Consider the following 15,751-nt stretch of genomic DNA (forward strand, 5'->3'; position numbering starts at 1 on the left):
CGTTGGTGGGGGCGGAAGTGGTGGCGGATGTCACTGAGCGTGTGACATCAGCGATGATGTGAGGAGCGGAAGTGATGTCACGTGTGATGCATGAAGAATTGTGAGGGGCGGAAGTGGATGTGAGAGTGGCCATGATGGGGGCAGAAGTGACATCATCAATCAGCGTGGGGGTGCAGCTGCACCAGCCGCATGGCTAATGGTATCCAAGCAGTTCCAGAGGCCGGTGGAATCTTCTGCAATGTTTGAGGAGCGCTGGCTATCTTCTTTTCCATCTATCCACTCCACCCTCCCCCCGCCCCCGACCTGTCACCTTCATCCCCTCCCCCACTCACCTACTGTACTCTCTGTTACTTTCTCCCCACCCCCACTCTTCTCGAGCTTATCTCTCCACGCTTCAGGCTCTCTGTCTGTATTCCTGATGAAGGGCTTTTGCCCGAAACATCGATTTTACTGCTCCTCGGATGCTGCCTGAACTGCTGTGCTCTTCCAGCACCACTAATCCAGCCTTTTTATAAGCCTAATAAAGAGACATCTGGTGGCAAAAGTTTGGAAATTCAGGATAATTCAGTATATTCAGTAAATGAATTAAACACTATAGAATCTGTGGAAGCAGGCCCATTGAGTCCACACCAACTCCCTGAAGAGCATCCCACCCAAACCCACCTAATCCTGTAACCCTGTATTCCCCATGGCCAATCCACCTAACCTGCACATCTTTGGACTGTGGGAAGAAACCCATACAGACATGGGGAGAATGTGCAAACTCCACAGAGACTATGTCAAGGGTGGAGTCGAACCCACGTCCCTGGCGCTATGAGGCAGCAGTGCTAGCCACTGTGCCGATGCAACTTTTCAAGCTGAGATATCTGGTTTGATTTGTTATTGTAACATGTACCGACAAAGAAAAGTTTTGTGTTTTTTTCTTGTGCAGTACAGGCAGATCATAACATTTAAACTGCATAGAACAGAGCAAGGAATACAATGTAACAGCTGCAGAGGAGGTGCATAAAGAGTGAGATCAACATTAAATTTAAAATTAGGTCCATTCAGAAGTCTGGTAACAGCAGGGCAGAATCGCAATAGCAAATGCTTAATCAACAGAGCTACTATAACACCACTCGATGCATAACTGGTAAAATATTTAAATGTCTCTTTCTGAAATGCACAAGAACCAGTGCACTTTTAAACACAATGTTGTCTTCTAGTATGTTTTATACTGCTAACTAGATAATAAAGCTGTTAAATGATAGTTGTGTTTTTTTCCAGAAACTCTTTGCATTGCTGTCTCATTTTTCAATCTCTGGCAACTGACTCAACATGGAAATGTTTTTCAAACCCAGTGACTCCCACAGCTATCTGGACTAACCTCCCACTCCCCCCTCCTGTAAAAATGCGATCCCTTACTCCCAATGCCTCTGCCATATCTGCTCCCAGCAGGAGCAATTCCACTCCATGACATCCCAGATGGCCTCCTATTTCAGGGACCACAATTCCCCTCCCGTGTGGTCAGCAATGCCCTCCAGCGCATCTCCACTTCCCACACCTCCATCCTTGAACCCCACCTCTCCAACCGCAACAAGGATAGAATTCCCCGGTCCTCAGCTTCCACTCCACTAATCTCTGGATACAGTGCATTATCCTCCACTATTTCAGCCACCTACGATCAGACCCCACCACCAGAGCTATATTTCCCACCCCACCCCTATCTGCATTCTGCAGAGACTATCCCCTCTTGTGACTCCCTCATTAGGTCCACATTCCCCCACGAACACACCCTCCACTCCCAGCACCTACTCTTGCCACCTCCAGAGGTATAAAATCTGTGTCCTCACCTCTGTCAAAGGCCCCAAAGGATCCTTCCACATCCAGCAGAGATTTTCCTGCACATCCAGACACCTCATCCATTACTCTCTGTGGCCTCCTCTACACTGGGGAGACAGGACCCCAACTTGCAGAATATTTCAGGGAACATCTCTGGGGGACACGCACCAAATAAGCCCACTGCTCTGTGGCTGACCACTTCAATTCCCCTTCCAACTCCACCAAGGACATAGAATTCCTGGGCCAATTCCGCTGCCAAATCCAAGCTGCCCAAAAACTGGAGGAAGAACACCTCATCTTCTGACTTGGGACCCCTTAACGGCATCAACATTGATTTCACCAGTTTCCTCATCTCCCCTCAACCCACCTCATCACAGATCCAACCCTCCAACTCGGCACACCCCTCTCTAGAACTGTCCAATCTGGCTCTTCATCTTCCTTCCCACCTAGCCACTTCACCCTCCCCTCCGAGTTATCACAATCTGCATCTACCTATCGCCTTCCCAGTCACCTACCCTACACCCCCCCCATTTATCTCTCAACTCCTTTCTCCACCCCCCACCACTTCCTGATGAAGGGCTTGTACCTGGAAATGTTGATTCTCCTGCTCCTCAGATGCTGCCTGACCTGCTGTGCTTTTCTAGCACCACACCTTCGACTCAGATCTCCAGTATCTGCAGTCCTCACTTTCTCCTGTATCATTTTCAACCAGTTTAAACTTCCCTGTTCCTGACTTGTCTACTTCCTTTTTCCTGTAGTATTTCATGCTATTAATTGCTTACCTTCCTGTACAATTGTACATCATGATTATCGCAAGGAGAGTGCTTGAGGCAAGAGTAATGTCAGAATGTTCAGTGAATCTTAAGAGCCAGTGCCTGGTCTCCTGTTTGTCATCCTTCTGAATTATTTAGACAGCAATATAGACTGTAATTTGGTCATATTCCTGAGCACAGAAATAGAATTATAAAAATTAGATGCAACGGCGCAGAGGCTAAACTAGTTTTGCAGTTAAGCAGGCATAAATTAAATACTATTGAATATAATTTGTCACATTAGTTAAATCAATGCCTCACATAAATATATACAGGAACATGGAAATTGGGAACAGGAGGTGGACTACTTGGCCTGCCCAGCCTGGATCACCTTTCAATAAGGTCACAGCTGATCTGGTTGTGTCTGAGCTCCACTTTCTTGTCTGCTTCTCATTCCCTTCATCTTCTATTTCTCATCAGAAATATAACTCTGCCTTGAAGAAAGTCACTCTAACAACTCTCCTGGGAAATCTCCCCCACTCTTGTGCCCACCCACTCCTTGTTGTTAAAACAATGTCCCCTAGTTTTCCCCACAAGAGGAAACATCCTTCCAGTATTCACTTATAGTCCCTTACGATCTTACACATATCAGGAAGATGACTTCTTATTCTTGTAAATTCCAATACATATTGGCCTAACCTGTTCAACCATCCTTCATAAGATGAATCCTCTTATCCCACGAATACATTGAGTAAGCCCTCTTTGAACTGTTTCTGAAGCAATTGTATCTTTTTTGAAATAAGACCAAACTGCACCCAGTGCTCCAGATGTGATTTCACCAAGGCTCTGTTCAGATGCTGGAAACCTTCTGTATGTTTACATCTCATTTTCTCTCAAAAAACAATGACTGTGTAGTGATTGGAACAAGGTTGGCCTGGTGAATCTGAGTATGAGTACCCTGGTTGAGGCAGTTAAACTGGGCCAATCAGGGAGTCCTGTATCACTCTAGCAACCGACTTGAGCTAGCTGGTCAGAGCCCATGTATTGTGCATGTATAAATAAAGGGTGACTTGGTGATGGGATGCCACCCTCTATGGAGTTATTTGAATGACCAACTACGGTTTAATTAATTTGAATAAACTGGGGCTTAGGAAGGTACCTGTGAGTAAAATGATCTGTCACTTTCAATGTCCAGTTTGTGGGTAAACTATATTTTGAAGAAAAATTAACATATTAGGATTTATAGATCTTTAAAATACAAATAAGGTAGGCACATTATGGTAAAATAATAGTGTGTTGATTGGACAACTTGAAGCTGGGTCACTGATTTTTTTTTTTGTTTAAAAATCAATCCAGAAATTTGTTTTTGAGGGGCAATATTCTGGTTTAAATGTAATTTGGCTAAAACTGATGGCATGAGCTGCTGAATATGTTTATGATAAATGTGAGATAATTAACAACTCTACACTACTTTACATAGATGTGGAGTGGCATTAGATGCTTGGATGTTCCCACTGGAGGATGAGGTATATACCAAGGTACAGAAGCCAATACTGTTCATCAACTCCGAAAAATTCCAGTGGGTTATTAATGTCCTGAAAATGAAAAAACTTGATTCAAATGAAATACAGCGAAAAATGATTACAATCATGTGAGTAAATGTGGTGGTACTTTTTCACCATATCCATTCAATTCTGTGGCCATTTTAGGAGCTGGAGGTGAGGCACTTGCCAAGGGTTAGCCGTGTGCTAGAGTGTAAGTAATTATTTTATGGGGACTATGGTATTGAAGGTAAACATGGACATAAATGATCTCTTGACACTATATTCAGAGGAAAGCAGGGGAATCGTTCCAGTGTCCTAACCAAAACGTAGCTGTTAGCCAACACTTCAATAATAGGTGAACGTTTCTAATGAGCATTGGACTTCTGTTTGTGTCCCAGTTAACCACCTCAAAAGCCATTAATAGTTGCAGTACTAAGCCAAAGGAGAGGGCCAAAGGCTTGATGAAAGATATGGTTGGTCTTAACAGATTGGTTTGGGCAGAGAATTGATAGCTGGGGCTAAGGTGGGCATAAGACAGAGCTGCTAATGATGGGACAGGCACAAATCTAGAAAAGAATTAGAAGTTTGCAGGGATAGAGACAGATGGTCATTGTATGAAATCAGAGAGAGAGATGAGAATTAGGCTGTTTGAAGGATTTTAATTACATTATAAATCTGAGAAAATGAACTGACTTTCATCGGTTAGGATAAGTATGATGTGCATACAAGCACTCTGTTGGTATATTACAACAGTTTCTTTTAATTCGGCTATTTGTTAAGAAATCTCACAGACAGTCAAACACTGAAGCAATAACTTGAACTTTATTGCATACAATATCCAAATAAGATCCCTCAAGTAAGCAAGTTAAGCTTCATAAACCCAACCTACCTGTTATCCAATTAATGGTGGAGTTTAGCTACGATTCCAACCAGCACTGTCGATCTCTGAATGTCTCTAGGGTTCGATCCTAGTGCAGCATTGTTCTTTGAAGTTCTGATGCTGAAGAGACCTGGAGGTGAATTTTTATACCATTTTCTGTCCTCCAGGTTTATGGTGTGACATTATTTGTAATCCTTTGGATTTTTTCATCCAGAATATTGACTACTACTCCTGGAGCTGTCAAGTCTGCAGCTTGCCACCTTCTCAGAAGTAGCTTCCCTATTCCTTGTTATATTTGGCACTCAGTGTCTGTTTGAAGCACAGCCTGTCCTTTCATTAACTCCTTAAGGTCTTCAGGAGGGCACTCCCTTGTCCTTGTGGCATAAGGCAGCTCATTATCAATCAGATGTTAAAACAGTTTTGTTTTAACTCCTCCTTTTCCCAGACATGGCTGATTGCTTTCGATCCCTGTATAACAGTTTGTCCTTGTCCCTTAACAGTTCGTTCCAGACAGAGGTATTAATGCTGCTTTCAATCTATGAACAGATATTAAAAGTTCTGAAGTTTACACTATCATAGTGCAGACATACGATTTAGTTGTATGAGTTGGCTATTCAGTCCTTAAAGCCTGATCCCCTATTTGCTTTGATCACATTGACCGGTTTGTGTGCACCAGATTCCGCCTATCTCCATTAACCTTAGCTGCTTGTTAAGATTAGATTTTTTTTAGATTACCCACAGTGTGGAAACAGGCCCTTCAGCCCAACAAAGAGTAATCCACCCAGACCCATTTCTCTCTGACTAATTGACCTAACACTATGGGGCAATTTAGCATAGCCAATTCACCTAACCTGCACATCATTGGATTGTGGGAGGAAACCGGAGCACCTGGAGGAAACCCACGCAGACACAAGGAGAATGTGCAAACTCCACACACACAGTCACCCAAGGCTGGAATCGAACCTGGGACCCTGGTGATGTGAGGCAGCAGTGCTAACCACTGAGCCACCATGTCACCCAAGGGACTCCATCTTCCTCCACCTTTTAAAAATAGTTGATAACCCCAACCCTTTCTTAGGCAAAAAGTTCCAAAAAGGCTCAACTCTGAAAGAAAATCACCTCATCAAGTTCTGGACTCTTCCACTAAATGTTCTTTCTAAATCCACCTTGGCAAGACCAATCAGGATCTCCTAAACTTCAATCAAATCACTCTTGTTGTTTTCTAATGGAAAATAAGCCCAACCTGTCCAATCTTCTCAACAGGGAGAAAGTGAGAACTGCAGATGCTGGAGATCAGAGCTGAAAATGTGTTGCTGGAAAAGCGCAGCAGGTCAGGCAGCATCCAAGGAGCAGGAGAATCGATGTTTCGGGCATGAGCTCTTCTTCAGGAAGGCATGAGCCCTTCTTCATAAGCCCTCCTGAAGAAGGGCTCATGCCCGAAACGTCGATTCTCCTGCTCCTTGGATGCTGCCTGACCAGCTGCGCTTTTCCAATCTTCTCAACAGTCATTCATTTGAAATATTAATTTTCCTCCAAACCAGGAGACTGAAACTAACACCGTATTCGAGATGTGCTCTCACCAATGCCTTGAAGCATAAATCCTTCCTTTATATGTTCATCTTCACTCATTATAAAGAATAACTTACCATTCATTACCTGCTGTAATCACTTGCTATACCTGCTTTCAATTTTTTGGGACTTGAGCACTAGAATACTTAGATCTCTCTGCACCTCGGAATTCTCCAGTCATTCACCATTTAAATAATACTGTTTTTTTATTCCTCTTCCCAAAGAGAGCAACTTCACGTTTTCCTGCGAAATACTGCATCTGCCAGGCTTTTGACCACTCGTATAACCTATATCTTTTTTTCAATCTTGTTTACGTCTTCACAACACATTTTTCTAGTTTTTTTTGTCATCAACAAATTTTGAAACCCAAACTTTTGGCACCTCATCTAAGTCATTGATAAAAAGTGTAAAAAGTTGAGGGTTATGTACAGACCTCAACAGGACCCTGGTCAGCACATCTTGACAAATTGAAAATGTCCCTTTTAGATATATTCTGTTTTCTGCCAGCCAATTTTCCATCCAGGCTAGTATGTTAACCGTCTCATGAACTCCTAAAATACTCAAAACCTTTTATGTGTAACTTTGACAAATGTATGCTGGAAATCCAGGAACAGTACATAAACAGGTTCCTCTTTATCTAAAGAGCATTATAACTTCAAAAAATTTCAATAAATTGGTTCAACGCAATTTCTCTTTCACAAAAACAAGCTGACTATATCCAGTGCTAGACTGCATTGGTTCAAGAAAGCAGCTCGCCATCTTTTTCTCCAGCGTATTTAGTTGGTGGTGGCATTGCCTGTGACACACTCATCCCTAGAATGAATAGAGAAAAATGTGGCTATTTCTTAAAAGTACTTGGTTTTGTATTTGGATTGCAGATGGAATTTAATTTTTCTTTCTTTGTTTCTTTATAGGGGAACAGTACATCAGAGCTTCCCTGATTTCACATTTTTGACCGGCACTTTCCTTGGAAAGATATTTCAATTAAAAGGAACAATAGACCCCCTAATAGCTATTGATATTAGCAACAAAGCTTCTTTAGCATTCATGCAAAGACACTTGGGTGAGTAAATAAACTGACTTGCTTACATATTTCAATAATAAGCACTTTTCTAATTTCAAGAATCGGAACAATTAGAGTGGTAATTTTTTAATACTGAGGCAACACAATACTAAAGGGGAGACTGATGCAATCCTAGAAGACTATAGAAATATGCCTCTTTCTTTGAGTATCTGATGTGTAGTCATCCTGAGTCAGTCTGAATCATTTTTTGATGAAACTGTGATTTCAATATTAATCAAATACTTCCCATTGGAACTAATGTTTTGAAGAAAATTGCAAAATATTTAATGACAATGTACATTTTTAAAACAGTAGTCAGTTCTGCTATAACACATTAGTTTGATTCTCATGCACTCTCGTATTATAAGAAAATCATGTAATAGCAGCACCATTTAAACTGTTAGGACCAGTATCACATTATAACCAATACATAGGAACCTCGATTATCCGAATAGTACGGGAGGGAGTATTTTGTTCAGATAATCAAATGTTCGGATAATTGAGTGCCAGATAAGACAGTTTAACCAAGCTTGCAATCTGGTTCAGATAATCTGAAATTCAGATAATAGAGGTTCCTCTGTACATGCCTTAAAACTTGCTTTAGAAACGCATTAGTGTTAATGAAATGCACATTATAGCAGAACGACCTGTACCATAAAGTTCTGTCCTATTTAATGTATAGTGTGTATAGTAAAGGTTGTATATCAGAAATTAGGTGAAATGGCTCTGGAAAGAACAGTTTCCTATTCTAAAGTTAATACTGATGTCCAGACATGAATGCATCGTTCTATATGTGGATCAAACATTTCCTGTGTGACAGGAAGAAAATTTCCTTCTTATTCCATTCTTTCAGGATTTAATTGAATATCAAAATTCACTTTGCAGGTCTTGAGAAAGACTTTGATCAATGGGATCCCCTAATTGATGGGCAAGGAGAACACGTTATACCAGGCACAAATATTCATTTGCCTTCTGAGCCCAAGCAATGACTCATGAGTTCTGAATCCAAGCTATGAATGTTGAGTGTACTGTGGTAAAATAAAAATAACTATCAGTGTGAATGGATTTATCTGCACTGAACACTCACATTGTGCAAAACATCTGCCTTATGAGATCTTTAAAATTAGAGTTTAAGGAATGTGTCCTCAGCCATAAAATACAATTTACCTCCAGAATTATTTCTGTAATTTTGTGTGTAAATCCATGCATCTTTTGGATGAATAATATAACATTCATGTACAGGTCTAATATTCTTCCAGGGCTCTAAAACAGTGGGGCTCCAAGTTGGAGTAACTCTTATTGATTGTCTCAATTTTAAAATTGAATTGTATTATACTGAGTTTTTAAGGGTTTCAATTATTGCATTCAGTATTTTGAAATTACATTGAACTATTTACAGGTATGATGCACATTAATTTAATCTGTATGTTTTCCTAAAACTATTGTAGTGATGAAGCTAAACATTCACCTGTGATTAGAACTCATTAAGAAAACAAATTCTTAAAACCAGAATTAAAACCAGTATAACATAAGTTTTTTGGAAACATAAATTATTATTTCATTCAGATTTTCCTTGGCTCGGTTGTATGCTAAAATTCATTTACAATGATTGTTTACATGTTTTGTGTCCTTTTTGCTGCTCTTAAAATTTTTGATCAAGATCAGCTCCTTCCAAACACATCAGTGGCACTTTGTAATTGCTATTGACTGTCGAACACCAACCAATTTTCTCTTCATAACAAAAAAACCTAAAAGAACTAAGGATGCTGGAAATCCAAAATGGCTGCCAAATGTCAGCATGTCTGCCAGTACCTGTGGAGAGAAAGCAGTTAACATTTGGGTCCCGTTCTGAAGGGTGACTGGATATGAAACATTAGCCCCATCTCCAGGAAATAGCAATGTTTCCTGTCCAGTGACTTTTCAGAACTGGACACAAAATATAAAGTCTACTTTCTCTCCACAGATGCTGCTGAGTTTTCCTAGCTATTTATTTTTATAACCTTTTCTTCATTCTGTTGTAAAACGCGTGCTTGACAACCTATACAGTATCGAAACATGTGGCGCTGGATAAAGTGCACTAGGTCAGGTAGCGTCCAAAGAGCAGAAGAGTCGACGTTTCGGGCATAAGTTCTTCAGGAATGTGTACATTCCTCTGCAGTGGCAACATTGTCTCTGATGTGCAAAATTATATAGATTATAAATATTCCATGACAGTTGAATAGAAACAAAAAATTTTTTTTCCAGGGAATTTCTAACTGCATACACAACAATCTAATTCCAGATACCAGTCTTTCACCTACAGAATGAAGATATTACTTTGGCTGCAGATAATGTACTCAGAATAACGTGCATAATTTGCACATTTTTTAAAAAAACGCTAGTGTATGGAAGGGAGGAAACCTGGGTTTCAATTCCTGAAGAGATCAAATAGCTTCTTTGGCCTAATAATACAAAGATTCTACCTTCACTGCCACTTATAACCAATTACCCATGAAGTGTCAATCCATTGATTGGAACAGAATGAAAATCAGATGAGAATGGTAGCTCAATGCACACCACCAGCTTAACAGCCCAGGTAGCATAAAGTATTAATGAGTTCATTCTGGAGTTAATGATTTAATGAGTTCAATTTGGTAGCAGTCTCCTTTTTCACTTTGTATTGGTCCCCAAAATATTCGTCAGTCACCACTTATCTAGTAATTTCCTGTTTACTAATGATGTAATTATACTGTGTGCTGCCCTGTTGGTAAATAGAAGTCAATACTTACAAAAGTATGAAGATGAACAGACCTTTCTAAGCATATTTACTACCATTCAGCTAGCAGTGTTTATAATGATAAAGGTTATCCAAATTGTTGACCTTGATCTTAACTAAGTTATAGGGAGTATTTGAAATACCTGACAATAAAAGTTAACTTTAAGCCTTAATCTTAAACTTCTTCAAGTCATGCCAGTCTGTATACTACACTGCTTGTCTAGGAATTTTCCTAGATCCTCTGCTGAAGGAAACGATGGGATTTTCATAGGGATTTTCCTGAAATCTACTACAATCTCAGTCAAAGGAACTCCAGGGAAAATAGTGCTCTCTTTACATTCTCAAAGACGGTACTGAGGCAACAGACATTATCTCTCTAAGATATAATTTGAACAGGTGAGGCACAAAATTGATTATCAAGGGATGAGACCATCTGATCAATTAATTGACAGCTCTCCTTTCTCCTACTCTGTCATCAAGCTTCCTCTCTAAGGCTCTTCTTATCATAATCCTGGATTTCTGGGGGTTTTTTTTCTTCCCTATTGCCCTTTCTGAGCTCACCTTTATATATAAAATCTACTGTCTCTTTCTCTCTCTTCCCAAGAGACCTCTGACCACCCAACTTTCTTAGCTGTCCAGTTACCTGATATTATCTCAAGTAATGTTCCTCTCTCATTCATAACTGCTATTAACCTTTTTCCCTCAAATTTACCATCCCATTTCCAACCCCTCATTTCCTTTATTGTTGTTTTCACATCCTCTATCTGTCCCATTTTTTATTGACTTGCATGTTAAATCTCTCCAGTCAGGATTTTTCTCCCTGAGCACAGTACCAAGCATCTCTAAGACACAGAAACAGACCCTTCGGTCCAACTCATCCATGCAGATGAAATATCCTAAATCTAGGCCCATTAAAGCATCTCCGGTTTACTGTGAAAGAGACAAAATCCATTATTGTTCTGTCCGGTAGCTTTTCACACAGTTGGTTGTACAGTCATTTAACACTTCTTCACTGAATAAACTGCATTCAACTGATTTTCTTATTTAGCTGCAACCAAAGAATTTTCCTAAAATTGGTTTGCCCTTCCTGCAGTAATCTCCAGTCTACTATGGTGATCAATTTGCCTCTTTGATATCACCCTCTTCAGAAAGTTTCTGAATGTACAAAAGAGCTCTGCCGTGCCACCATCTCTAGTCCGTTGCACTTATAAATTGGCAGACTCCAGTACTGGATTTCCAAATGTTTTCATCAAATACTGATTTACCATTGTCTTTGGTCCATTCTACAAACTCTGAACCCTCACAGCTGTCAGAAATGGAACCAGCCTTGGTGTCACATTTTACATGGGGATGAGCTTTTAACACGGAAACATTGCTTGGCTTCCTTGGATGCTGCCTGAACTGCTGTGCTCTTCCAGCACCACTAATCCAGAATCTGGTTTCCAACATCTGCAGTCATTGTTTTTACCTTACTTGGCCTTGGCGCATCTTCAGCTGAAACCCTAATCAGTGCCTTTGTTACCTCCAAATATTCTGTTGTACTGTTCACCAGCCTTCCACATTCTACCCTGTGAAAACTTATTATCCAAAACTCTACTCTAACTTGTAGTCAGTACCTTTAACCTATCACATTATGCTTGCTATTGTACACTGGCTCATAGTTAAGCAGCACTGATTTTAAAACTCTTGACCTTGTTTAGTCTTTGCCTGGTCTTGCCCGTATTTCTAATCTACAACCCCACATCACATACCTGTTCTCCAATATTCCTGATCTCCTAAGTACCCAGTTTTAATTACTGTGCTATTGATGCCTGTGTTTCAAACTGGAATTGCCTCTTCTAAACTTCTCCACTTGCCCCTTCTTTGACTAACCTTTTGTTTATCTGTCCTAGTATCCCCCTTACGAGAGTTAGAGCTCGTAAAAAAAATTACACTGTGAATTTTTGATATCTGAAAGATGTTGTGCAAGATGTAAATTCCTCTTAGGCCAAGAATATTAGTTATAAAATTATTGTTTTGACACGAATTTGAGTTTCAATGTACTAGTCTAGGTTCTTCAATTAGTGTTTCATTAATATTATCTTTGACAAAATTAGGATATATTTAAAATCTTTAACATTTGTCAGTGAAATGTGGTCTTGGTATGTCCCAAGCACAAAATGCTACATAATATGTCATTCTCTCTTAAGATTCTAAAATGCAGTCGTTTTTCTCTTGTTGAATTAAACTTCTATTTTTTCAAGGTTTTGTGTTTTCTTTGTCATGGATTGCAAATTTAAATAATTTTACAAAGTACAGTTAACAAGGATGAATGTGACCAAAAGCAAAAGGGGCTGAAAATTGTATGACAAGGGCACATGGTGAAAAGTGGCAGAGCCATCATAGTGTGAGCATCTGGAAAGGTTTAGCGCACTTATGATCTGTAGTGAAATACAAATGCTTGTAGGCCACATCAGTTTTCCCTTCATTTACGTTTTATGGGAGTGAAGGATATGCTATGGAGAAGAAACACAAAGACAGCACATGGATAGCCAGTGTCTGGCTCAAAATAGCAGAGAAATCTACCTGTGTTTAAAATGGAAACCACAGCATGAAGTATCTTCATGCAATGATCCTGTGTGTCATTTACCTGGAAGTGTGCTCTTGGCTGCATTTTGCAAAGAATGACTGAACATTGATCTACAACAGACATGACAGTCCTCTAATGATTTAAATAACTGGATGAAAATGGGAATAAAAAGATGACAATCAATGCTCTGAGTGTTGAGTTTCAGACTTTGGACTGTGCCAATTCAACACAGATGAGGAGTGGAAAGGTTGAAAGGCAGGGTGGCAATAGTCGGAGCCTGAGTGCTGTTTTCCCTTACGTAGCAGATTCTTGCACCCTGGAGCTGCTCCCATTGGGTGGCATTCCTGCAATTTGTCAGTGGGTAGATAGTTCAACTCTTAGTGCTGAAAGAGACATGCAGGTTCTTCTGATAGTTACAGTAGTTTGGATCTGCACAGCAACAAGATATGCGGGTATTAAAATGAGCACTGATTGTATGACCAAAATTCAAACTTACTGCAGTACTCAGCCATTGAGCAGCAGCTGTCTGGAAGCTGAGTTGTTGGCTACTGAGGCTGCTTCCAAGCTACATTCACAAGTACTTTATGGAGTTGCCCACCATTTTCACACTGTAAATACATGATTGGAAGGTCAACACAGAATCCTGTGCCACACTGGCGCTGGACAAATCCCACACTCCTTGACTGCAACAGATTCTGCGGAAGGTTCAATGCAACAAGCATCTCAGTGATGAAGGGGTTATGCCCAAAATGTCGATTCTCCTGCTCCTCGGATGCTGCCTGACCTGCTTTTCCAGCACCACATTTTAATTTCTGATCTGCAGTCCTCACTTTCTCATCTCAATTTTCATCCCTATTATACTGTCATGTACCCATGAGAGTCCTATTTTTAGAACTCAACCCCTTGGAGCAGGCACGCACACCATACTTTCCACGTTACACATTCACAGTGAGAGCCAATAGAATAGTACAGCAACAGGACGCTCTTCACACCCACTGTATCTGAAAAGGGAGGAATTGCTGAGTGACCAAATTTCTTTTACCATTCCACTTGACGTTATTCCTATGGTGGGAGAGGAGTATGTAAGCTGACATTGTTTAACCAGCTGGGTCAAGTTTTATGGGTAAGATGATATTTGTTTGCCCATTTTCTCATACATTTATAATGTGCAGATTGGATTCTGCCCGGTCTGTGGCTCTTTAAAAGTTCACCCGGTGTGTTGCTGAATCCAGTGACAATCTTCAGTTTACTCACCCATTGTTAAACTCATCTCTTCCTTTTCCCCTTCTTGTTCCTTCCAGCAATCAGTTAATTTTGATTAGATTAGATTACTAATCTAATTTTCCTCACTTTTTTTTTCAGATGTTAAACTTACTATTTTATTCATTGAACCCTATGACTCTATAGCTTTTTTTCTGTCAATGCTTTTGTTTGGTTTCAGCCAACATCCACTATGGTGACATACAGATCATATTATATTTGATCTAATGTAGAGAAAACAGGTAAAGAGCCCAGGCCAATTTGACAGAAATTGTTTCTTCATTTCCTCCCTTGCTTAGGTGATTTAAACTAGTGCAATATATCATGCTCATCTTTTTAAGACCATGAATTATGAGCTGAATGATGTTCCATCACTACTTTATATCCACTGGCTGACCACAGGACCTTGGGATCTTGGCTTCCATTAATCTCCAATCCAGCTTAGTACCAACAGCCACTTAGTTGATTACTTGAAACTGTTGAAGGGTTTTCCAGATTTCCTATCTCTGTGTTGTTAGCTTGAATAAAAACTCTTCTAATTAGTTTTCAAGGCCGGTTATAACATCCTTTAATGAACTGTGATCTAACACCATTACTTTAAAGTCTGCTGTGGTGGTATATTGTAATATTACTGGATGTATAATCCAGATGACTGATCACGGAAGGATGGTGGAGGCATTTGTATGGGAATGAAGGTTCCAGTTAATTGAAACAGTATTACCAAATAATAGCAGTCTGATTAAGGCAAATCCCTGGAGATAGGAGCATGACTCCATGTTGCAAGTGTATTTAGGACACACAGTGTTCATTATGACTTATCACAATGTTATTATACAACAATCTGCTGTGCAGCCTGCCTAAACAACTAAACTGTCAATCAGGAATTAGTAGTATACTAATGAAGAGCTTATGCTCGAAACATCGATGCTCCTGCTCCTTGGATGCTGCCTGACCGGCTGTGCTTTTGCAGCACCACACTTTTTGACAGTATAACTTGTAACACCTTAGTAATAGTTGCGTTTTGGAAAAAATAAATGATCTCTTCTGAAAATAAAAGGGTGGTCCTCTTTACTCTTCAGACTTAGTAATATTCAGATACGTTAGATCAGCCTTGAGCAGCAGCGACCTTGGTGCCTGACAAGTGCCTATTGTAAGGCCAATAAACCAATATCCTGCAACGTGAACAACCCCAATGTGGATCAGCCAGTGCTCAGGGTGAAGTAAAATGAAGCTGATTGTCCAGATGTCATGGCTCAAGAATCAGCCAGAAGCAATGGGTGGAGTCATATTCTAATGGATCTTCAAGTATTAGGGTCACCTGTAGGGTGTTAGTAACCCATTTGAGTCAGGAGCAAATTTAGCTATAGCTATTAAATGTAGCCACAAAACTTGCATCTTGCATCTGCATTTGACTGCCATTCAGTGAGAGTAGACTGATCAAAGGAAAGATTTCTCAGGGGGCTGCAGGTTTCATTACAGATCATTGCCGACATGCAGAGCATCAGAACAATACGTGAGATGGGCAGTCGTTGGGTGGA

The 15,751-nt window shown here is 40.2% G+C and overlaps 1 protein-coding gene across 6 annotated transcripts in view; it reads left to right on the forward strand.

Annotated features, from left to right (window-relative positions):
* pla2g7 (phospholipase A2, group VII (platelet-activating factor acetylhydrolase, plasma)) overlaps window positions 1-15,269 on the forward strand; it is an 89,785-nt gene extending 74,516 nt beyond the window's left edge. For all 6 annotated transcript variants that reach the window (XM_072562031.1, XM_072562037.1, XM_072562039.1 and 3 more), the window contains 3 exons: window positions 4,054-4,224; window positions 7,481-7,629; window positions 8,515-15,269. In XM_072562031.1, the coding sequence (XP_072418132.1) occupies window positions 4,054-4,224; window positions 7,481-7,629; window positions 8,515-8,618 (424 nt within the window). In that variant the 3' untranslated portion in view covers window positions 8,619-15,269. The remainder of the gene's footprint in view (window positions 1-4,053; window positions 4,225-7,480; window positions 7,630-8,514) is intronic.
* Window positions 15,270-15,751: the final 482 nt, after the last annotated feature.

This window comes from Chiloscyllium punctatum, chromosome 3, assembly GCF_047496795.1.
Source record: "Chiloscyllium punctatum isolate Juve2018m chromosome 3, sChiPun1.3, whole genome shotgun sequence".
Classification (NCBI taxonomy): domain Eukaryota; kingdom Metazoa; phylum Chordata; class Chondrichthyes; order Orectolobiformes; family Hemiscylliidae; genus Chiloscyllium; species Chiloscyllium punctatum.